At 45.9% G+C, this 24,505-nt stretch overlaps 1 protein-coding gene across 1 annotated transcript in view; it reads right to left on the reverse strand.

The window, feature by feature from the left end:
* The window catches only part of LOC144696332 (uncharacterized), a 187,064-nt gene that overhangs the window by 65,463 nt on the left and 97,096 nt on the right, over nucleotides 1–24,505 (reverse strand). Inside the window, exons 17-19 of the mRNA XM_078567548.1 lie at nucleotides 8,321–8,446; nucleotides 6,234–6,419; nucleotides 1,360–1,578 (exon numbers count right to left, since the gene is read on the reverse strand). Coding sequence (XP_078423674.1) covers nucleotides 1,360–1,578; nucleotides 6,234–6,419; nucleotides 8,321–8,446 — 531 coding nt within the window. The remainder of the gene's footprint in view (nucleotides 1–1,359; nucleotides 1,579–6,233; nucleotides 6,420–8,320; nucleotides 8,447–24,505) is intronic.

Below are 24,505 nucleotides of genomic sequence, written 5' to 3' on the forward strand. Positions count from 1 at the left end.
ATGAGTGGCAAGGTTCAAAGTTGAGCCTGATTGAACTAGTTTTGCTTTTGTTTTTGCTTTTATCCTCTTGAAATCTGCTCCTCTCCTCCCAATTATTTTATCAGATTTCAAAGATTCATGTCAGCTGCAAATTTTGAAATGTTGTCCCATGTACCAAATTCAGGTCATTAATATATATCAAAAAGAGCAGTGCTCTTATTACTGACCCCTTGGGAACAGCACTGTATCCTTCCCTCCAGCCTGTAAAAGATGTCATATGTAAAAGGACAAAGGGGTGTTGACAGTGGTGATATTATCGAAGGAATGTGCTAATGGGGACATTAAGGGTAGCAAGCAGGACAAGCAAGAGGACATTGGCAGGCTGGTGAAATGGTAAGACACATGGTAGATAAAAATTAATGCAGAAAGGTGTGAAGTTATGCAATTCGGAAGGAAAAATGAAGAAAGGAAATATAAATTAAATGGCAGTTTTATGTGGATGCAGAAACATAGAGGCCTGGGGATACACCTCTTTTGTTGAGTTAAGCCCATAAACAAAATAACCTGCAACCAATGAAGTGTTGCATTTGAAAGGGGCACGGTTACCCCTCTGTGACAAAAACAAAAACTTTCAATGAAACTGACAACCAAAATTAAAATAACCTTCTTGGGATTGATGATTCAATCCAGCTCCCTGGCACCTACTATCGTGGAAGGGGCCTAGGGGTATATATACACAACTTCTTGAAAATGGCAGGACAAGTTGATAAAGCTGTTTAAAAGAAAAAGACATGTGAATCCTTGGCGTATTAAATAAAGGCTTTGAATACAAAGGCAAGTAAGTTATGCTGAATCATTAGGGAAAACTGGTTGGCTGCAGCTAGATTAATGTATCCAATTCTGGGAATCACATTGAAGAATGGATGTCTATGCCTCTGAAAGAGTGCAGAGAAGACTTACCAGAATGGTACCACTGCCTGAAAGAGTAGAGAAAACAGATTCAATACTAACTTCCAAAAGCAAATTGAATAAATACCTGTTAAAGAGAAAATTGCCAGGCTATGAAGGAGAAGGACTGGGAGTAATTGGATACCTTTTTCACAGAGCCAGCACAGACTCTGTGCAATATCATTCTATGATAATATGCAATACCAACTCTCCATCAAATTAATGTTGTATTATAACAAATATTCAACTATTATGTGCAGTGTTCTTTATATTGGACGTGACATGTGAACATAATCTAATCAGTTTGAAATTGCCTTATTCTACAATGTTGTTCTCATGTGAAGCCCCGATTCTCAGTTTATCTTTGATAAGGGATGGAGAGTGCCAGAAGTGGGGGCAATGGTTATGAGCGAAGAATTAAACAAAACTCACCCATTTCATAATAAATTTTGAATCTTGTGTTTGGCATGTTTGGGCCAGAATGGAAATGGACCCAGGCGTCCGTGCAATTAGAGAGGTAAAAGGTGGTGATGTTCAAGTGTTTCTCTGACAGTGTGAACTGTTTGTGTCGATCGGGATCAGTCCCACAGCCAAATGAGATGTGATCATCCTGGGATTCCACAGATAGTGACTCCACCCTGAATCGGATTCCTGTGTGCAAACAAAAAAATTGGCGCTAGTTAGTGGAAGCTCTATTTCCATAGTGTCCACAGTGTCCACTCACTGCTTCAAACAAGGATAAAATGATTTTATGGACCACATGATTTTATAATGCTAGTCCCTTCATGTGGTTGGAGACTTACTTGCCTCAGCAGTAGTTATCTCACCTCGGAGTCAGAAGGTGGTGGATTCAAGTTCCATTCCAGATACAAACACACAGTCTTGATTGAGACTTATATTCACAGAAGCATTAGAAAATAAAATATGACACCAAGCCACATGAGGAGACATTTGGTCAGATGATGTAAAATATCTCAGGGCACTATTTCAAAGGAGAGAAGGGAGATCCCTCCGGTGTCCGAGCTAATATTTATCCCTTAACCAACATCAATAATAAGCAAATTATCTGGTCATCATCTTATTGCTGTTTGTGGGACTTTGCTGTGTGCATATTATCTGCTGTATTTCCTACGTTACAACATTGTACAGTTCAAAAGTACGTAGACTATAGGTCATTGACCTGAAACAATAATTCTGTTTCCCTTTGCACAGATGTTACCTGACCTATTGAGTCTTTCCAGGGCTTTTTGGTTTTAATTTCAGATTTCCAGTAGGTACAGTTCTGCTTTAGCTTCAAAAATTATTTCATTTTACATCATCCTGACGAATTAAAAAACAAGATATAAAAACGAGTCTTCCTATCTTTCTGGATAAGGTTCACGGGAGGGCTACAGGGTTAATACCTGCTTTAAATCATTAACCAAAAAACTCCGGAAGCTGCATTCTCATGACTCAATGGCCAGGATTTTGCCCTCGTTGGGCAGGCTTGGAGGGGGCAAGCGGGAACGGTCAGGGGGCCGACCACTGCCTGCGATCAGGCCACGACCACAATTTCAAGCTGGCGGGCCACTTAAGGCCTGCCCAGAGTGAAACACACACGGCAGCGCTCAGCGCTACCTGTGTGGGTGGGGCGAGGGGGGATGGGCGAGCGCAGAAGTTCACACATGCGTGTGGGTGCGTGCAGTAAAAGCTCCCTGAAACACTGGGCTGCCTCGGGGAGATGGAGATTTTTGAAAATTAAAAAAGGAAGATTTTAAAAATGTTCACAACATGTCCCCACATATGACTCTGCCACATGACCAGGGACATGTTAGAGATTAGTTTGAAAATTTTAAATTTTTTTTAATAAGGGGTTGAAACCTCATCCCGCCCGAGGATGAGTTTTGCAAAAAATCCAAAGGCCGTTTGGCCTTTTCGCCTGCCCGACAAGGTTGGATGTGCAGCGAAAAATTTTATTCAATTTTATTAATTGGCCTGTTAATTGTCGACGGGAGGGCTGCTGACTCCCACACGTGCCCACCGACCGAAATATCGCGCAAGTGCGCGATGATGTTGGGACGCTCGCCCGACATCATCGTGCGTCATTTTACGCTCGCTCAGGTCGGGCGCGTGCCTGCCCAATGAGTAGAAAATTCTGCCCAATATTTCAGTGAGACTGGATTGAAGGGTTTGAAATGATGAAAGGCCTGAGCTGTCTGCTGTTATGATATGCCTTTAAGGGACATCACCAGAAGGGAAACATGTTGTGATCCAGGCGGGGAGGAAAAGGGAGTGGGTGTCTGTGTTCTCTGGGTTTTGTGAGTAAACCTATCTTAAGGAAAGACTGACTCCAGATTCCTCCTTTATGCAGTGAATTATAACAGTGAGTTGGAATTCTTGGGAGTCGTGTTGTTTAGTTGCAATATGATTGGGTTAGACTGGGCAGATCAGCTGGTCTTCCCCTCTCTGTCTTTTTATGCATTCCTATGTAAAGAACACCTTTCCCGTCATCAGGGCTGCACAAAGCCCAAAACCAAAAAGGAACTTTGACATGCAGTCATTATTGGAACATGGGCAAATGTAGCCAATTTTTTTCACTGAACTCCCACAAGCCAGGGTAAAGAAGAGCAGGTGAGTACAGCCAGGGTAAAGAAGAGCAGGTGAGGACCCCTAGGGTAAAGAAGAGCAGGTGAGGACCCCTAGGGTAAAGAAGAGCAGGTGAGTACTCCCAGGGTAAAGAAGAGCAGGTGAGTACTCCCAGGGTAAAGAAGAGCAGGTGAGGACCCCCAGGGTAAAGAAGAGCAGGTGAGTACTCCCAGGGTAAAGAAGAGCAGGTGAGTACAGCCAGGGTAAAGAAGAGCAGGTGAGTACTCCCAGGGTAAAGAAGAGCAGGTGAGTACTCCCAGGGTAAAGAAGAGCAGGTGAGTACCCCCAGGGTAAAGAAGAGCAGGTGAGTACTCCCAGGGTAAAGAAGAGCAGGTGAGTACCCCCAGGGTAAAGAAGAGCAGGTGAGTACCCCCAGGGTAAAGAAGAGCAGGTGAGTACTCCCAGGGTAAAGAAGAGCAGGTGAGTACTCCCAGGGTAAAGAAGAGCAGGTGAGTACTCCCAGGGTAAAGAAGAGCAGGTGAGTACTCCCAGGGTAAAGAAGAGCAGGTGAGTACTCCCAGGGTAAAGAAGAGCAGGTGAGTACAGCCAGGGTAAAGAAGAGCAGGTGAGGACCCCCAGGGTAAAGAAGAGCAGGTGAGTACTCCCAGGGTAAAGAAGAGCAGGTGAGTACCCCCAGGGTAAAGAAGAGCAGGTGAGTACAGCCAGGGTAAAGAAGAGCAGGTGAGGACCCCCAGGGTAAAGAAGAGCAGGTGAGTACTCCCAGGGTAAAGAAGAGCAGGTGAGTACTCCCAGGGTAAAGAAGAGCAGGTGAGTACAGCCAGGGTAAAGGGCAGGTGAGGACCCCCAGGGTAAAAAAGAGCAGGTGAGTACCCCCAGGGTAAAGAGCAGGTGAGTACCCCCAGGGTAAAGAAGAGAAGGTGAGTACAGCCAGGATAAAGAAGGCCAGGTCAATGCTCCCTGGGTAAAGAAGAGAAGGTGAGTACAGCCAGGGTAAAGAAGAGAAGGTGAGTACAGCCAGGGTAAAGAAGAGAAGGTGAGTTCACCCAGGATAAAGAAGGGCAGGTCAATGCTCCCAGGGTAAAGAAGAGAAGGTGAGTACAGCCAGGGTAAAGAAGAGCAGGTGAGTACCCCCAGGGTAAAGAAGGGCAGGTCAATGCTCCTAGGGTGCCGTGGACAATATTTAACACTGAACCAGCTTCACTAAAACAAATTATATGGAAATTTATCTTATTGCTGTTTGTTTTGCTGTGCACAAATTGGTTGTTGTGTTTCCTACATCACAACAGTGACTACACTTCAAATTTACTTAATTGGCTGGAGAGCGCTTTGGCACATCCAGAAATTATGATAGGTGTTATATAAATGCAAGTTCTTTCAAGTATTTCTGCAGAGTTGTCAAGGTGGTGGGGGAGGAAATTTAATCTTTTCAAATTAACCTCATCTCGTGTTCTCACCTCCTGACTCCCCAAAGTCTATCCACCATTCACAAGGCACAAGTCAGGAGTGTGATGGAATACGCTCCACTTCCCTGGGTGAGTGCAGTTCCAACAACACTCAAGAAGTTTGACACCTTTCAGGACAAAGCAGCCAGCTTCATTGGCACCCATCCACAAACATTCACCCCATCCACCACTGACGCACAGGAGCAGCAGTGTATATCATCTACAAGATGCACTGCAGCAACTCACCTCTTTGACAGCACCTTCCAAACCCGCGACCTCTACCACCTAGAAGTACAAAGGCAGCAGATAGATGGGAACATCACCACCTGCAAGTTCCCATCCAAGCCACTCACCATCCTGACTTGGAAATATATCGCCGTTCCTTCACTATCGCTGGGTCAAAATCTTGGAACTCCCTAACAGCACTGTGGGTGTACCTACATCACATTGGCTGCAGCAATTCAAGATGGCGGCACACCACCACCTTCTCAAGGACAATTAGGGATTGGCAATAAGAAAGTTGGCCTAGCCAGTAACACCCACATCCTGGGCAAGAATATATAAAAAAATTGCAGATTTAAACAATTTTTAAAAAATTTCCTCTCTCTTGCTGGATTACACTGTCCCACTTGATTGACAGGAGCTGCAGCTGTTTTCCCGTAAGGTGGGTAATCCAGCACGGGTAGAAATACCAGCCCATTAATATTCTGACAATAATCCTTACCCTGGAAAACCAGCTTGGTCAGGCCAGGTTCCCATGCCCACCCATCCAGCTGTCATTCCTGATGGGGTGAAATTTGGGTTGGCAAACTTCCCAGATGGTGTCAGATTGAAAGATTCATCTCCTGGATGCTCCTGTGAACAAGGCTGCAAGAATAATTATGAGGGGAACTTTCTTCTCCCATTTCCCTCAAGCTGGACTGACACAATGCTCCCAGGGTGTAGTGTAACCTCATCACATGTCAGCACAAACTGGTGAAAATCACATGCTGGGTAGAGTAGTTTCTGGACAGCAGAGGATAGTGGGTGTTGCTGCTGCCATTAATCACTAACTGACATGAAAATTGACGTGTCAGGTGACCAATGGCAAGGAGTGGGTGAGCCAGGATGTCTTGTGATCAAACTTCCCAGAATATCATCCACATAGAGCTTGACAACTCCAGACCGGATAGAGAACCAGCTCACACTTGGCCTCTCAAGTGTTTTCCTTCTGGTTAGTGGATGGTGGAGCAGTTCAATGTCTCTACTTCCAACTTTGGGAATGGAGTTTGCCATTACCTTTATATTGATGAGTGGAGTTAGACAACTGAGCCATGTTGAAGAACCAGTACATGTCTGCACTGTTCTGGTACAGACTCGGGAAGTTAATGGATACGATAAAGCCAGATACACATGGACAGGGATTCCCTGAAAGAGCCGGCTGATCCGCTGTTCCCGGTATAATTTCTGGTGGGCAAAAGCAACCTATAAACAGAAAAAGAAAGCATGAATTGGTAAAGACTTCTTCGGCTTTTTGTAATAGTCCTAGTTGCTCTCTCCTATTAGTGTTTGTCATGAAGCTATTAATGTATGTAATATTTTGGAAAATATTTTTCTTTCAAAATAGAGGTTTAGTCTGCAGGTGTGTCTTAATTGGATTGAAGTCAGCTAGAATGAGTGCTTTGATATGTACTAGTTTGAGATGTAAACAGAGAGATAGAGAATATTTGCATTTTTTGAATAGAGCATTCAAGAAAACTTGACACCTATCTAGCAGTTACCGAGCAATATGATTATATTACTAATAAAATTTGGTGCAATGTAAGGGGTTTCATTGTTAAAAGGTGAACTTCAAAGAAGTTGTTGATACAATGAGAATTAACATTCAATGGGGCTGGTAGGTATAACTTCAGAAGTTTTCAAGTGTACAGAGCAGAGGCAATGTAAGATCAAAAGGCAGCTGCAAGCCTCCAACTGGCTCCACAGTGAAAAGAGCCTATTCTGAATTCATAAGGTGAAAATGTTTTGCCTGATGTTTGGTTAAGTCTCTGGTTTGCTGTTGCCTTAATGGAGATTAGTTTAGGAATTTGTCACAAGTTATGCTAATAGTAATTTGTATCTATGTGATATATATATATATATATATATATGTAACCTGTATAAATTAATAAAATGTTTCAATTAGTTTAATGTAAAACCTCAAGAACTGATGGTCTGATTCCTGAATGTAGAGTCACATCTCAAACATAACATTTAAAATTATAGGTTATGACAGTTGTTTAAAGTTTCCCTCTGGGATTTTTAAATAACTCAGCTTTACCACCTGCATTGGTCATAACATGTTTCACACTTCCTCAAAGCAATGAGTCTCCAAGAGCCAGATAACAAGCACATACATAAATAGGCAAGAAGACTGCAGTTCACAAGATTATATCCACAAAAATAACACTACTCAAACCCCAAGTTCCTCAAACATGTTGTGTGGGTGTTGTCTGAATCACTCTTGGCATTGTGCTCTGTGATTTTCATAGATTCTCTTTGTGACTTTAGATCGTTCTCAATCTTTTTGAGAGTCTTTTTAATTCAATTGTTCGGCCCGTATTGGGATTCTGCTCTAGAGGAAGTTGTTTTGCATGTATGTACAACAAGGTTGAAATAATCTCATAGGAGAGAGAAAAGAAATCACAACTAGTGCACAATCATTCTTTCTTTCATTCTTGGATTGTGGGAACTGCATGGCATGGCTGTTGTTCATTACCCATCCCTAGTTGCCCTGAGAAGGTTGTGGTGGGCCATCTCCTTCAATGGCTGATTATGGTTTTAATTAAACAGAGTGGCTTTTCAGGCCACTTCAGAGGGACAGTGAAGAGAGAACTACATTGGTGTAGGGCTGCAGACACATACCAGCCAAGCAGAGTAAGGACCAGGGGTTCTTTCTCTACAGAACAGGAATGAGCCAATAGAGGTTTACAACAATCCAACAACTTAATGCTCACTTTAACTTATCCTGTTTTTTTTATTTCCAGATTCTTTTTTTCTCAATTGCAATTAAAATCCTCAAACTGCCATGGTAGATCTCTGATCAGTCTCTGATTTACTCGTCCATTAACACAACCAACAAAATCATCCATTGCTCCGAATGAGCCCTGTGACTAACACATTAGCTTTCAATAGTCTTCCACTCGGTGGGAGTAAATTTCTGTCTTTACTGCAGGGCTTTAAGCATCACCTGGCTGGAGAGCAGTGAAGAAAATCTAGCAGAGGAAAAGTCAGGAGCTGCCGGATTCCCCTTCCTACCAGGCAGTAAAGGTGGAAATCTACCCCATGGATCTTTAGGCCAGTACATCAGTGAGAGAAGAGGTTGGGATCCGTGCTCTGCTCCTTACCTTCGCAGTGTGTCCCATTCCCTCTGTAATAGGATTTGCACTCACAGCGGAAGGAACCATTGGAGTTCAGGCAGTGAGCGTTTGGGTCACACCGATTCATCACTGGATTCACACACTCATTGACATCTGAAAGCAGCGTAAAAAATGAACAACAGTGAATTAGAGGGTGAGCGAAGTGAAAGAAAACATGAATTGGTGAAGACGGCTTTGGCTCTTTGTAATACCTGGTGAACTGCTTTGATGGGCAGGCCAAACCATATGAGGGTAACCATCAGGTCTCTTATCCTTGGTGACTTGGGGATTTCTCTACCCTGGCATGCAAAGACTGATTCTGGTGGACTAAGAGGATGTGATCAATCGAAGATGCAATGGTCCTGAAGGTGGGTCAGCGCAATTTGGGGGAACACAGAGCTCAACAAGACACAGAAGATGCCTTGATCACCCACATGTCCTGGTCACCCACACGTCCTGGTCAGCCACTCTATCCAGATCTATCTCCAGCCGTCTTGACTCGTCTTGCCACAAGATCAAGAAAGATCAGGGTGAGAGAGTGAGACTGATGATGCGCAACTCTCCCTCACTGCAATCCAATTCACACGCAAGTCATGTTCATCATCTTTCTATCATCTATCTGTCACAAGTCCTGTGGCGATGAGCGAGCAATGGAGCAGCAGGTGTGGACTCACTGGGAACTTTAACCATGAACCTGCACATAGGTGACTCAGGCCATAGGGTCATTTCTCACTGGAAGGAAGAAGTGGAACTCCTCAGCCCCCTGAACAACTGAGCAGCTCTTGTCAGGACCACACTGCTCAACTCCCTAGTATGAGAAAAGTTTCCTTAAATGTTGTCTGCTCCACCTCTCTGCCCAGTATGCCACACCATCGACAATGATGTAAGTCGATGATTGACTTACATCGACACAGCTGTAAGTCAACCTCAAAAAGGAAAGTAAAAGTGACACCAGAAACCATTTGCATATGGAACGTGCGCACTCTCATCGACGATGCAACAGGCAACAGACCTGAGGGAAGAACTGCTCTTGTTGGTAGAGATCTGGCCAGATACAATGTCCAGACCACCGCCTTCAGTGAGACTCGTTGACCCGAGGAGGGTCTGATCAAGGAACTCAGTGCTGGTTACACATTCTTTCGGAGAGGCTATGGAATAGAAGAACAGCTTGTGTAGGCTTTGCTGTCCCAAACCACCTTGTCAATAAGTTGACTTGCCTTTCCAAGGATGTTAATGATCATCTGATGGTGCCCTGGCTGGCAACAGGCAAGCAACTCCCATCGGTGTGTGCACCCCTACCATGACCAACCCTGATGAAGTTAAGGACAAATTCTATGCTAATCTCCACTCCTTGATTTCTGTTGTGCCCAAGTCAAACAAGCTTGTCATTCTTGGTAACTTCAATGCAAGAGTTGGTGCACATTACCAGGCATGGGAAGAGGTCATTAGAAAAAACCGGATTGGCAGCTGTAACAGCAACAGCCTCCTCTTGCTGAAGATGTGTGCTGAGCATGAGCTCTTAATGATCAACACAGTTTTTGCCTTCCTAGACATCTTGGATGCACCCTTTTTCTATGCAATGGCGTCTAATCGACTAAGCCATCACCAGGCAGAGGAACAGGCAGTATGTGTGTGTAACAAAAGCCATGATTTCTGGACTGACTTATCATTTCAAAGCTAAACATCAAGATTGATCCCCCTAGATGCACCCAGGGCATGAAGGCCCAGAAGCATCTCAATGTCTCAAGTCTCAAAACAGGCTTGAAGGAATCTCTCTCAGGGAAACTTGAGAGTCACTTGTGTACGGTGAAAATGGACAATCACTGCATTGAGAATTACTAGGTGACCTTCAAAGCTACAATGTACTCCACTGCTCTAGAGGCCCTTGGCTCTACCTCACAAAAGCATCAAAATTGGTTCATGAAAACAACGAGGTAACCCAGAAACTACTGGAGGAGAAACATCGCCTCTACAGGGTTTACCTCAATGACAAGTCATTGCCATCCAAGCACGACACCTACTAAAACAACCGCAGAACTGTTCAATGCAAGCTCTGAGAGATGCAAGACACTTGGCTGAATCAGAAAGCAGATGAACTCCATATGCAAACCACAAAGACTGGAAGAGATTCTATGATGCTTTGAAATCTGTTTTTCTGGCCCCAGTCTCCTGGTTCTCCTGCTCACAGAGAAAGCCCAAATTCTAGAAATACGGGCAGTGCACTTTGACCATATCCTCAATTGGCCTTCATTCATCAATGAAGAAGCAATCAACCGTCTGCCACAGGTTGCCATCAACTGCTCTCTTGATGATCCTCCCACACTGTTAGAAATTATGAACACAAACTCCTGGTTAGCGGCAAAGCTCTAGGACTTGATGCTATCGCAGCTGAGGTCTACAAGGCTGGAGGTCAATGCCTGGTCAAGAAGCTCAATGAACTCTTTCAGTCTATGTGCAAGCAAGGAACCATCCTGTAAGAATACAAAGATGCCTTCACCAACCTCGTGACAATCATAAAGGAATCTCCCTCCTCTCTATTGCCAACAAAATCTTTGCCAGAATCCTTCTGAACTGCCAAAGGTTATTGGGAATGGGCAGAATGTGGAGCTAAGGCCACAGTCAGATCAGCCATGATCTTATTGAATGGTGGAGCAGGCTTGACGGGCCGAATGGCTCCTAATTCATATGTTTGTGTGACCTTTCCTGTGAATTAATGGCTGTCCTTTTTCAAATAATTAAAGAACCTAGTTTTCAATACTTCTTGCAGACTTTTTGGCTTCAGAGTGTTATCCCAAAGAATGGATGTGAGAAGAACCCTATTCTATTACAACGACATGAATGAAGCTCAGAGCCCATTGGTTGTTAATGGCCACGTCGTCAGAGACCAATTGTGAGAACAATTAAAAACTCTGGTCACCTGACAGAAACCAGGGCAGGATCATCCGGTCCCGTTGGTGGCGTGCAGGCGAGGGACAATATGGCAAGAAGACCAAAAATTGATTTCACACTGTCGTGAAACCAGCTTGCGATTGCCCACTCCACTAGTCAATGGTGAGTCGTGTTTCCTGCACATCAGGAAGCTAATTTCAATACTTTAGCATCTTATTATAAGTCCTGTTCACTGGAATCATCCCCCCACAGTGGATCATCTGGTCATGTTTGCACACCGTGTTTCACAACTGTACATATGCGATGTGCACCTGGCGAGATGAACTTCAAGGGGAACTTGGAGTTGAGTGCACACAACCTTGCACAGCGCTCATGAGCATTGCCCATAGGGCATCGAGGAAGAGACATCGCACATTCGCTGGGGGCACAGGCAAGTTGCTTTTTTCTGGCTGGCTTTCAGCGTGGTGCTGGTGCAAGGGCTCCAGTACGGGTTAGGCCGGTGAAGTGGGAGGCTAGGCAGCACAGGCCGAAGAAAGCACACAAGCACATGCTGGGGAGGGGGTGTGGGAGATGCGGCCATACACTTGGAAAAGCTTGTCAAATGTAAGAATTCTTCCGTAGCTGAGACTGTTTAGCTGCAGCTCCATTGACATGCTTGGAGTTGGGCCTCTGAAACTTTTCTGCCCACTCAAGCAATGAAAAGCACAAAAGTGCCATCAAACGCTCCAGAACCTTTCACCCCTCGGGCACAGACTGCAGATTTATGTGCATTTTAGGGGCCGACTGGGCAAATTGTAGAATCCCCTTGCGAAACATGGCCATGGCGCAGTCATTGGTGGGGCATTCACAGCCCTTTGTAATGTCTTTATTAAGGCTTGGACAGTATCCGTTATGGTTCAAGCTAAGAGCGCGGTCTTGCAGTGCAGGTTAGGAGAATGCCTGTGCCTGAGCTGAGAGCACAGCATGCAGTCCAGTGGCTGAAGCTGCCGCCAATCGGCCAAGTAGACTGGGGTGGAGATGGATGGGGTTTCGGACAGCCAAAGTGTACGCTGAACACTGGCCATCCTAGTGGTGGCCAGCACTCTCCTGTATGTGTGAAGGGGCCTTAAAACTTAACCAAGAGAGGTTCTTAGGACACATATGCTAACCCAGGCATCTCTCTCTTTGATGCTGCAGGAGGAGAACATTAGGAACATGGAACCTGGTGATTCAACTGTGTGCCCTCATTGCTTACAGAGATCAGAGAAGAAGAGGAGAGTGGGGTGAAGGCACCTGACTTGGTAAAGGGAGGAGCACCTCCCCCAAGATGAAGGGGCAGCAGGGCCTGCTGCACAAGTCACTGAAGATCCACAGAGAGCCGTTGCTCATAGGCACCTCATTAGACCCAGGGTCTATAGACGGCGCTTGTCATTCCTGCAGGTGACTAGAACCAGTGTCACCGAAGACTGCTCATGTCTAGCGAACTGGTCGGTCACATCTGCCAGGTGCTGCAGGACTTGGCATATGGGGACATAGAGGGCATCTGATGCCAGTGGCCATTAAAGTGACTACGGCGCTCAATTTTTATACTCCTTCCAGGGCTCCGCACGTGACCTGTGCGGCATCTCACAAACCTCTACTCACTTCATAAACTCACCAAGCCTCCTCATGCAGCACCTTACAAACCCACCTCTGCTACCATCTAGAAGGACAAGGGCAGAAAATATATGGGAACACCATCATCTAGAAGCTCCCCACCAAGCCATTCACCATCCTGACTTGGAAATATGTTGTTGTTCCTTCACTGACGCTGGAACAAAATCCTGGAACTCCCTCTCTAACAGCACTGTGGGTGTACCTACGCCACATGGACTGTAGCAGTTCAAGAAGGCAGCTCACCACCACCTTCTCAAGAGCAATATGAGATGGTAATAAATGCTGGCCTAGTCAGCAAAGTTCACATCCCATAACTGAATTTTAAAAAAAATGTGCATCCAGGAGGTCACGGACACCATCTTTGCGAAGGCACAGAGCTTTGTGCATTTCGCCCAGGATCAGGAAAGCCAGGAAGCAAGAGCACTGGTACCTGCGCAGATCTCTGGTTTTTCACAGATGCCATCCACTGTACTCACGTGGCACTTAGATCTCCGTGACACCAAGCAGTCAACTATGTCAGCCGCAAGGGCATCCACCTGCTGAATGTTCAGCTCATGTGCGACCACCACAAATGCATCCTACACGTCTGCTCACGATTCCCAGGGACTGTCCATGTCTCCTACATGCTCAGCAGGTCTCAGATCCCTGACATCTTCCAGAGTCCAGTGAGGCTGCAGGGTTGGCTCCTTGGGGACAAAGGCTACACACAGAGGACGTGGCTGATGACACCCGTGCTGTGGCCTCATACTGCAGCAGAGCGACGGTGTAACAAGACTCATGCCGAGGCCCGGACTTTGGTGGAGCAAATGATAGGCGTTTTGAAAATGAGGTTCTGGTGCCTCGACAGGTCTGGTGGAGCACTGCAATACAGTCCCCAGAGGGTATCGCACATCATCGTCACTTGCTGCGCTACAGAGCCTGGCACTGCAACGGGGGGAGGACCTGGCTAAGGAGGAGATGGAAAAGCTGCACATCTCCTCTGATGAGGGCAGCATCAAAGGGGATGATAATGATTAGGTCCTCGAAGTCGAGGATGCCGGTGGTGAGGCCATCGCACTGGCCAGGCGAGGCAGGCGCACTCGGGAGGTCCTCATAACCGCAAGATTTGTGGAGGATGATGTCGAGATGCAATAAGGACCGTTCTGACATCCTTACCTTGCATCTGTGAATGTTTGGCTCCTGTGTGGCTGATGGTGGTGCACATACCCTCAGTGTTCAGGCTCATGTCATGGAGATGCAGCGGAGGCCTTAACAGTCGTTAGATTCCAGGGTGATGGTGACATGCAGTGAGGGCACTCCATAGATCTTCACATTGCCTCTGTTAATTTCTGACTCCTGTCCTGCTGAGGGCAGCTCGCTTGTTCCCTGTGATCAGGGTTATATCATGGAGACACAGCCATGAAACTTTAAATGCACCTGATCCTTTGTCAGCCTTCAGCAACCTTCATGAGCACACTTTCACTAGTCGCAGATGCTGAAGTGATGGGGGGCCAGCCCCACCTCAAAAGGTGCTGAGAGCACACAGAGAGGATGTCGGAACTCAGTGACACCTGACCACGACATTCTAGCAAAAATGGCGAGCACTGTCGAAGTGCAGGCATCAGTAATGTGTCCAGTGAGTATGAAGCCAGACCATCACTTTGGTCTGAAGGTTACACACTGCACAGGGAAGAGGCCCTGGACTGAGACACCTACCGTTATCTTGTGCAGGGACCAAGGTTTCACATCTGAGTGACACGAACACTGCTCATCAGAACAAGCCATAGGGAAGGAGACATACTTGGGATTTTATTTACAATAATGAACAGTATGTACAAGTGGTTTAATACCCGTGCCCAGGCTGTGCAACTACATCTTCTTAACTTTCTTAACACTACTGCTATGTCTTGGTACTCCCTCTACATCCGCAGCGGAGGTGGAGGCAACCTGCTGACTGCTACTCCCTATCTGTGATGACCTTGGTGGACGTCCGCTGGTGGGCCTAGACCTGGAGGGCCCCGGCCTGCTTTTGGATTCCCGCTGTGTGCCAGTGCCACCCTCATCTGCCTGAGGAGCTGGAGCCGATAGGGTCACAGGAAGAGAGGATTTGGATGGGCCCGGCACTCCCGGAGTCACCTGAGTGGATGGCCCTGAGGTATGCACCTGCTGATCCTCCTCCCTATGGGTGCCTGAGGGCCCCTGGCTGACTCCTTGAGGAGAAGGGGAAGCTGGATTGAGATTGAGATGCCCTGCACCCCTCTCACGTTGATACTGTTGGAGGGCAACTGTGACGTCATCGAGTTCAGCCTGCGCAACAGTGCAGGACCGTTGTCCTGGGCCAAGGTCTCCATGGCGGCCGCCATCCTGCCATCAGTATTGACCTCGGTACATTGGCATGCCGGTGCCATCACCTCAGACTGAATGCGGATAGACTCCACAATTGTGCCTTGCAATCTGAGGATTGCAGCAGACATCTCTTCCTGATATTACCGAGCTTGCCTTTGCAGCTTCAGCAACAGAGGTACGACCGAGTCCAGCGGCTCCTCATCTGACTCGGACTCAGCAGATTTCAGGCCTCCAGCAGCCCTCCGAATGCCAGTAACCTGGGAAGTCCGTGCCGCTGCCTTCTATGGATCAGGCAGTGCGATGTGCTCACCAGATTGAGACCCTGAGGCTACTCTAGAACTAGGTCCCACCAAGGTATGTGCCCCTGCGATGGCCGAGGGTGTGGGTGAGCACTGTGACAGGTCTTCAATTAAGGTGTCATCTTCTGAGATGTCTTTGGGGCTTGAGTCCAGGACTTGGCTCGTGGACTCCCTCGGCTGCTTCCCAGGTGTGCCTGTGAAAGCAAGGAGGGATAATTAGTGCATGGAACAGGAGACCTCACTTACAGCATAGTTGTTTGATGGATGTTGCTCTGCTGGATCCTCACTTGGTTGAGCTCTGCCAGCCTCACTATCAGCACAGGGATGGTCCAGAATGTCGTGGGCCAGCTGGATGACTCTATTCTCAAAATCTGTGAGGACCTTGATGTTGGGCATTCCTCCATCAGTCTCCGACCTCTCCCTTTTGTTGTGCGCAGCTTGTCCTGCATGAATACAGATAGAGAATGTAAGCAGGGCGCTTGCCAGGCCAGATGAGAAGGATGCAAAGTTGGCATTTATTTTGAGAGGACTAGAATATAAAAGCAGGGATGTGCTGCTGAGGCTTTAAAAGGCTCTGGTCAGACCACATTTAGAATATTGTGAGCAATTTTGGGCCCCGTATCTCAAGAGGGATGTGCTGGCCCTGGAGAGGGTCCAGAGTAGGTTCACGAGAACGATCCCAGGAATGAAAGGCTTAACATATGAGGAACGTTTGAGGACTCTGGTTCTATACTCGATGGAATTTAGAAGGATGAGGGGGGATCTGATTGAAACTTACAGAATACTGAAAGGCCTGGATAGAATGGACATGGGGAAGATGTTTCCGTTAGTAGGAGAGACCAGGACCTGAGGGCACAGCCTCAGAGTAAAGGGAAGACCTTTTAGAACAGAGATGAGGAGAAACTTCTTTAGCCAGAGAATGGTGAACCTATGGAATTCATTGCCACAGAAGGCTGTGGAGGCCAGGTCGTTGAGTGTATTTAAGACCAAGATAGATAGGTTCTTGATTGGTAAGGGGATCAAAGGTTACGGGGAGAAGGCGGGAGAATGGGGTTGAGAAACTTATCAGCCATGATTGAATGGCGGAGCAGACTCGATGGGCCGAATGGCCTAATTTCTGCTCCTATATTTTATGGTCTCTTATGGTCTTATGATGCCTGGCATGTGTGGGTGGTGCCATGGAAGGGATGAGGACACGATCCGCAGGACAGATGAAGGTGTGTGAGAGAGTGAATGGTGATGTCCCCTAAACTGGCAATGAGTGAGATCCCGGTGAATGTGTGATGGGTTTGAGAGTGTGTGAGTTGAGAGTGATGAGAAGAGTGACTTACCCTGGTGGAATGGAGGAGATCATTCATCCTCTTTCAGCATTGAGTGGCTGTCCTCTTTTGCAGGGTGTTGGCAATAACCACTGCTGCCACCGTCTCCCATGCTGGATTAGTAACTTTGTTTGCTGGTCTTCACCCAGAGCGGTGGTAAAGGACTTCATGCTGGGCCTCCACTGCGTCCAGTAGGTGCCCAAGGGAGGCATTGCTAAATTTTGGGGCAGCATGTTTCCTCCCTTTGGCAGCCATGACTTTGTGACAGCTTCTGATCCATCAGAGAGAGCTATCTCTGTGCAGGGAGAGTAATATGGCACCCGGTTTACTTAAGGCCTGAGGTGATGGCAGAGCGGGTAAACCAGAGGCCGGCCCTTCAGTGATGTGGCATGCTTTCCATAAGTGCATTATTAATGAGGCGGGGTGCACTGGGAATTGGATGATACAACGCGAAAACCCATCACGGCGGCCGCGGATAAAACGACTTTTTTCACACCCGCTACCACACAGTGCAAATCTGGGCCTATTCCCCCTCTAGGTTTCTGATAAGGGGTATTTAATACAGTATAATTTTAGAGCATCAAGAGGGAACACATCCAGACCAACAAAGGACAGGACCATGCCTAAGATCCATCAGCTGACAGAGAATTCAGGCTAGCTTTTACCTATCCATTTGAAGGAACAAGCCAGGTTTTTGCTCTGTTGCACTGCATTCTCTGCATAATTGCAGTCTTTACAGGAACTAAAGTTACTCCCAGTTTCCAACAGGCTCACTTCTTGCTATTTCGCTGAGTTGTAATGACTAATGTCCGTCATAAGTCATTTCCCTCAGTCTTCATTTCCAAACTAACTTCTGGCAGCAAAGCCCCTCTCCCAGTCACACCAAGGCAAATCTTCCAATGTCCATACATTTCTATTGGTCCCGTCTCTTCAACCAGAGATGTGCTCCCTCGTACATTTACTGCTATTCGTAGCAGCTGCTGTTTTCTTCCTTCTCTCTCCATCCCTCCCTCTCTCTCTGATCACTGAGTCAGAAGGGGTGGCATACTGAGACTGGGCTAGTATTCCATAAACCAGGGCAATGCTCCGGGGACCCGGGTTCATATATCGCCATGGCAGATGGTGAAATTTGAATTCAATAAAGATCTGCAATTAAAAGTCTGATGATGACCACAAAAATTACCAATTCGTCATAAAAACCCATCTGGTTCATTAATGTCCTTTAAGAAAGGAAATCTGCTGTCCTTACCTCATCTGGCCTATATGTGACTCCAGACCTACAGCAACATGGTTGGCTTTTAAATGCTCTCTGAACAAGGGCAATTAGGGATGGCCAATAAATGCTGGCCTAGCCAGCAATGCTCACATCCAATGAATAAAAAAAGTCTGCAAGCAGCAAGAACAGCTGCATCTCCTTTTGTATTCATGTGTTAAATCTGACACTAGGGTTTCAATAGGACTTGACCCAGGCCCCTGGTACCCATGGCAAGCAGCTCATTTTGGCTTATTGCTGGTCAAAACTAGCAGGAGGTGGCATGCTACATTTTACCCTCAATTAAAAGAGACAGTTTAAAACATAACCATCTTAGGAAACCTTGCGCTCGTAATATAAATCATGGGTATGCTGGGGATTGTGGGGGAGGGGTGAGGGTCTTCTTAGTCTTGGCTTTCTGCCTATTGATGTCAAAAGTTTGGTGTCGAGTTGAAACTCCATCATGACTCCGTTTGGAAGTTGGTCACGAATGACCAGGCTGAGGTAGTTAGTGAAGAAAGTTGGCACAATCAAGGGTCTAGTGAGAAGGAGGAATTGAAAGAAATTAGTATTACTGAAACAATAGTGTTGGAGAAATTAATGGGACTGAAAGCCGATAAATCCTTAGGGCCTGATAATCTACATCCCAGGGTACTAAAGGAGGTGGCCATAGAAATAGTGGATGCATTGGTTGTCATCTTCCAGAATTCAGTAGACTCTGGAACAGTCCCGGCTGATTGGAAGGTGGCAAATGTAACCCCACTATTTAAAAAGGAGGGAGGAAGAATATGGCGAATTACAGACCCATTAACCTAATATCAGTAGTAGGGAAAATGTTAGAGACTATTATAAAGGACGTGATAACAGAACACTTAGAAAATATCAACGGGACTAGACAAAGTTGACATGGATTTATGAAAGGGAAATCATGTTTGACAAACCTACTGGAGTTTTTTGAGGACGTATCTAGCAAAACAGGTAAGGGAGAACCAATGGATGTGGTGTATTTTCCAGAAAGCTTTTGATAAAGTCCCACATGAGAGGTTAGTATGCAAAATTAAAGCACATGGGATTGGGGGTACTATGTTGGCATGGACTGAGAATTGGTTAGCAGACAGGAAACAGAGAGTAGGAATAAATGGGTCTTTTTTGGGGTGGCGGGGTGGTGACTAGTGAGATACCGCAGGGATCAGTGCTTGGGCCCCAGCTATTCACAATATGTATGAATGATTTGGATGAGGGAACCAAATGTAATATTTCCAAGTTTGCTGACAACATAAAACTTGGTGGGAATGTGAGCGATGAGGAGGGTGTTAAGAGGCTTCAAGGCGATTTAGACAGGTTGAGTGAGTGGGCAAACGCATAGCAGATGCAGTAAAACGTGGATAAGTGTGAAGCTATCCACTTTCACAGTATCTTTACAGTGCAGGAGGCCATTCGGCCCATCGAGTCTGCACTGGCTCTCTGAAAGAGCATTCCACCTAGTCCCACTCCCCTGATTTATCCCCGTAACCTTGCACATTCTCTCTATTCAGGTAGCAATCCACTTCCCTTTTGAATACCTTGATCGAACCTGCCTCCACCAACCTTTCAGGAAGTTTGTTCCAGACTCCAACCACCCTCTGGGTGAAAAAGATTTTCCTCACATCACATTTACTCCTTTTGCCCATTATTTTGAAATCATTTCCTGATATGTAAACCCACTGATTTCTGGGATCATCCTTGTAAATCTTCCCTGCACCTTCTCCAGTGCCTCTATATCCTTTTTATAATATGGTGACCAGAACTGCATGCAGTGTTCTCAATGTGGTCCAACCAAGGATTGACACAGGTTTAGTCTAACTTCCTTACTTTTCAATTCTATCTGTCTGGAAATAAAGACCAGCGCTCGTTTATTTTTATGCCCTTGCTAACCTATGGCGCATACTTAGTGATTGATGTATTTGTGCTCCAAGATCTCTTTGTTCCTCTACCCCACCTAGACTCGTACCTTCCGATTAATAAGTGACCTCCCTATTCTTCCTGTCCTGAGATGATATTTACTTGCATTAATACTGCTATCAACGTTTAAATGGCACTTTATTGCTGTTTCATTAGCTAGGTAGTTAGGTCCCGCACACCCCAGCCCTGACAGTTACCCTTCTCTCTTGTGGAAGTGGGATATATACATTTTTGCAGAACATACCACCAGTATGAGGTAAAAAAAAATGTTGTAAAACACAAAGAGGGTTACACAGCAATGTGCAGTACCACAATTTTGAGAAACACCTCAAAATACTTCATGTATGGTGAATTGCTTCAAAGTGCAAATGCAGAGCACCAACTAACAGCAATGGGATAAAAACTAACCCTTTTATTGTTCATTGACAGGATGAGGGGGATGGTAGGGAAAACAGAATGGCAGAGTATTATTTAAACGGTGATAGATTGGAAAATGTTGATGTACAAAGGGGCCTGGGTGTCCTTGTACACCAACCACTGAAAGCAAGCATGCAGGTGCAGCAAGCAGTCAAGACGACAAATGGTATGTTGGCTTTCATTGCAAGAGGACTTGAGTACAGGAGCAAGGATGTCTTAGTGCAGCTGTGCAGGGCCTTGGTGAGACCACACCTAGAGTATTGTGTGCAGTTTTGGCCTCCTTACCTAAGGAAGGGTATACTTGCCATAGAGGGAGTGCAGCAAAGGTTCACCAGACTGGTTCCTGGGATGGCAGGATCGTCGTATGCGGAGAGATTGGGTCAACTAGGCCTGTACTCACTGGAGTTTAGAAGAATGAGAGAAGATCTCATTGAGATATATAAAATTCTGACAGGGATGGACAGACTGGATGCAGGGATGATGTTTCCTCTGGATGGGGAGGGGGGGGTCTAGAGCAAGGGTCACAGTCTCAGGATACAGGGTAGACCATTTAGGACTGAAAGGAGGAGAAACCTCTTCACTCAGAGGGTGGTGAAGCTGTGGAATTCTCTACCACAGGAGGCAGTGGAGGCTAAGTCACTGACAAGAAGGAAATAGATAGATTTCGAGACTCTAAAGGTGTCAATGGGTATGGGGAGAGTGCGGGAGTACGGTGTTGGGATAGAGGATCAGCCATGATCATATGGGTTGGCAGAGCAGGCTCGAAGGGACAAATGACCTACTCCTGCTCCTATTTTCTATGTTTCTATCACAGTCTTGTTTGATGCCCGTCCGGATACAAAAGGACTCAGTCACCAATACATTGCCAATGACAGCTGTCATACCGTTGTGCTGGAGTTGCAGAATAGTAACAAATTTCCAAGTCTCTGGAGGACATTCTAAAGGGTTTTGCGGTTGATGGAGTCAAAGGCCTTTGACAGATCAATAAAGTCCATGAAGAACTCTAGCATTGTTCCAGACACTTTTCTCGGGCTCGTCAAGTGACAAAGATCATCATCAAGATCAAAATCCTCCACCAGCCCTCACCCAGACATGAACCTACACCTCCAGCTATTATTATTGTTTGGTAGACTTTTCAAGTTAGTGAACACTTATCTTTCTCAAAAGGTCGCCATAGAAAAGGAGATCCAACATAGAATCACCTGCACCAACACAGCCTTCCAAACATTGTGCAACTGGGTCCTCGACATTAGAGATCTCATAGAGGGACAAAACCTCCAGTCCACATTGCTCTTGTTGTCACCACCCTTCTCAAAGTCAAGTGGGAAGACAGGCGAACAAACTCCAGCAACCTCATTGAAGCCAACTCCTCCCGCATCACAATCACGATCATGTGAAGTCAGCTCCACTGGTCTGGACACTGCATCTGCATGTCAAATAATCGGCTTCCGAAGCAGACCCTCTTTTCACAACTCAAGGATTCCACTCAATCTCAAGGAGGACAGGAAAATGGCTTAAGGACACTCTGAAGGTGCCAGTGAAAAGGGGACATATTGACATCGGTGAGTGGAAGACCACTTGCCACAAGTTACACCATGCGAACAGCACCTTATCCAACATGTGCAACATAGGCAGAAACTGATCACATAGGCGCTCCTGCGGAGAAGCGATGAAAGCGGATGGAGAGAGAGCAGAACCCTGACTTGAGAATCCCAGGGCAAATGTTGTCCTCTCTGCTCAATCACCTGTGGCTCAAGGACTGGCCTGCAGAATCACCTGGGGGACACATATCATGAAACCTGGAACATGTCATCCTCAATTCTAGGGACTGACAATGCCAGCATAACAATGACAACACAGAATTCCCTCTTCTAACTGTGACAACCAACTTGTAAGTTCTACTTGTGTACTTACGAGAGCGGAATTGGACTATCATAATGTCACCTTGAAACACCAGCCTGCTTGTCACTCACTGTTGAAGCTGCCCCATGAAGAAGAGAAAATTCAATGAGGTACTGGGGCTGGGGCTGTAACTGAGTAAGAATGAGCAGGTTCAGGTTAGGATAGTGTAAGGCAACTGGACGAGGATAGGACGCAGGCAGAATTTTAACCATTGTTTTTTTTTACAGCGGGTTCAGCTACGTAGGGCAATTTATTTTCCAACTTAGAACTTGCATAAAAGTTTAAGTTGTGTATGAATGTATTGCTCAGCCTCCCCACTTTCTGACTTGGCAAAGTGTTCAACATTGTATTCTGTAATCACTTTTGAGGCACTTACACATGCTTCATGGGTCAAACATAGCTCCCTGCTCCCCAACATTTTATAATTATCACGGAAAGACATCCTCCCAATGAGTCAGTCAGTTCAAACAATGTGTGCAGTTGCCACATAGACCAAGAGGCTTCGAATACGATCTCCATTCTAGGCTTAAACAAACTCTCAGACATTGGGAACAAAAATTAAAAAGAACATCAAAGTAATAAAGATGGAACTAGGATGAGTTACGCCCTAGGAAGACTCAGTGTTGGTTACCTGTACAATTCCTTCCATCTCCAGTATGTCCAGCCTTACACACACATTGGAAAGAGCCGGGGCTGTTGAAACAGGAGGCTGAGCTGTGACAGTCATGGCTTCCACTTTCACATTCATTCACATCTGAAGTTTAGAAGAAAGGAAGAGTTCATTAGAGAATACCCAGTTTTGTGAGTCATAATCTTTCTACATACACCCACATTTATGCTTGAACCACATGTCTCTTGGAGATCCTGAATTAGGGAGGAGTAAAATCACAGCGTGCCTCTTCTGACATCCACAGGTTCTGCCCTTTTCTGGGTTGACACATTCAAATCAGTGGGTTATTATTGTCGTATCTTCACTCTTAACTTGGAGAGAACTGTGTGTGGTTGTGGAATGATTTGCAGGCTGATTAACAGTCTGACAGGTCGTGATGTGAATGCTCCCTCCAAGACCTTAACCATTTAAATCAGCAGCTACTGCTGCAGTGATGACATCCATCCCAGTTTCCACCTCATTTGTGCTCAGTGTCGATCAAGCCCATGTATGGGAATCCAGGATTCCAAGGCACTGGGAAAAGGAGGTAAAGAAATTACCCCCTCCCCAGGCCATGCTGGGTACAGTTCAACAATTTGTAGACACCCTCCAACTCCTCACCCAGCGAGTCACTGTCCATGTCTTAGACTCACAAATGAGGTGTCTCATTTAGAAGGGAATCATAGTCAATGATAAATCTATCAATTCATTTCTTAACCTGCAAAGCAAACTCCTGAACTCACATCGTGATCCCACCCCTGTCCCAGTCTGGTATGGAATTGACAAAATCTCCAGTCCTATTTGGAAGCAGTAACTTCAGTTCATTCCCAATGGGTTCAATGATTCCTGTCACACACCTGTACAGACAGATCCACTCCAGGTATAGCCAGTCACACAGGAGCATCTGAAGCTTCCGACCTGCTGGGTACAGGAGGCATTGGGTCCACACGGATTGTTGAGACACATGTCAATAACTGCAGGTATATAATGAATGCGGGTGGTTTAGACAAAATCACAGTGCAGGTGCATAACATCCCAAAATTATGTAACTGGTACGTTTTCATTCCCCATAGTTATTTTACCAATTGTCTTCCCTACTCTGTGGAATTTGCTGATCACTGGAAAGCCAACAATTATCTACAGCGATCCTAGGCTCCAGAGGGATAATTCACAAAATGTCCACTTCTAACCGTGACAGTCCCGATGAAAGTTTGCCCTTGTGTATTGTGTGAGAGCAGAATTAGACTCTGTGATAATGCCCACTAGACAAACCAACCATTTGTCTTTCACTGTTGATGCTGTCCCATGAAGAATAGATATTTCAATGAGGTTCTGGGGTGTTGTAACTGAATAAAGGTAAGCAGCTTTAGCAGGACAGGACAGGACAGTGAGAGGCAACTGGACAAGAATAGAATACAGGGCAGATTTTTAACAGTCAGTGTTTTTTGACAGTGGACTCAGCTACACTGAGCAATTTATTTTGAAACTGAATTTGTGTAAAAATTTGAGTAGTGTACCTATTTATTGCTCAGCTTCCCCACTTCC

The sequence above is a fragment of the Cetorhinus maximus genome, chromosome 22 (assembly GCF_964194155.1).
Source record: "Cetorhinus maximus chromosome 22, sCetMax3.hap1.1, whole genome shotgun sequence".
Classification (NCBI taxonomy): Eukaryota; Metazoa; Chordata; class Chondrichthyes; order Lamniformes; family Cetorhinidae; genus Cetorhinus; species Cetorhinus maximus.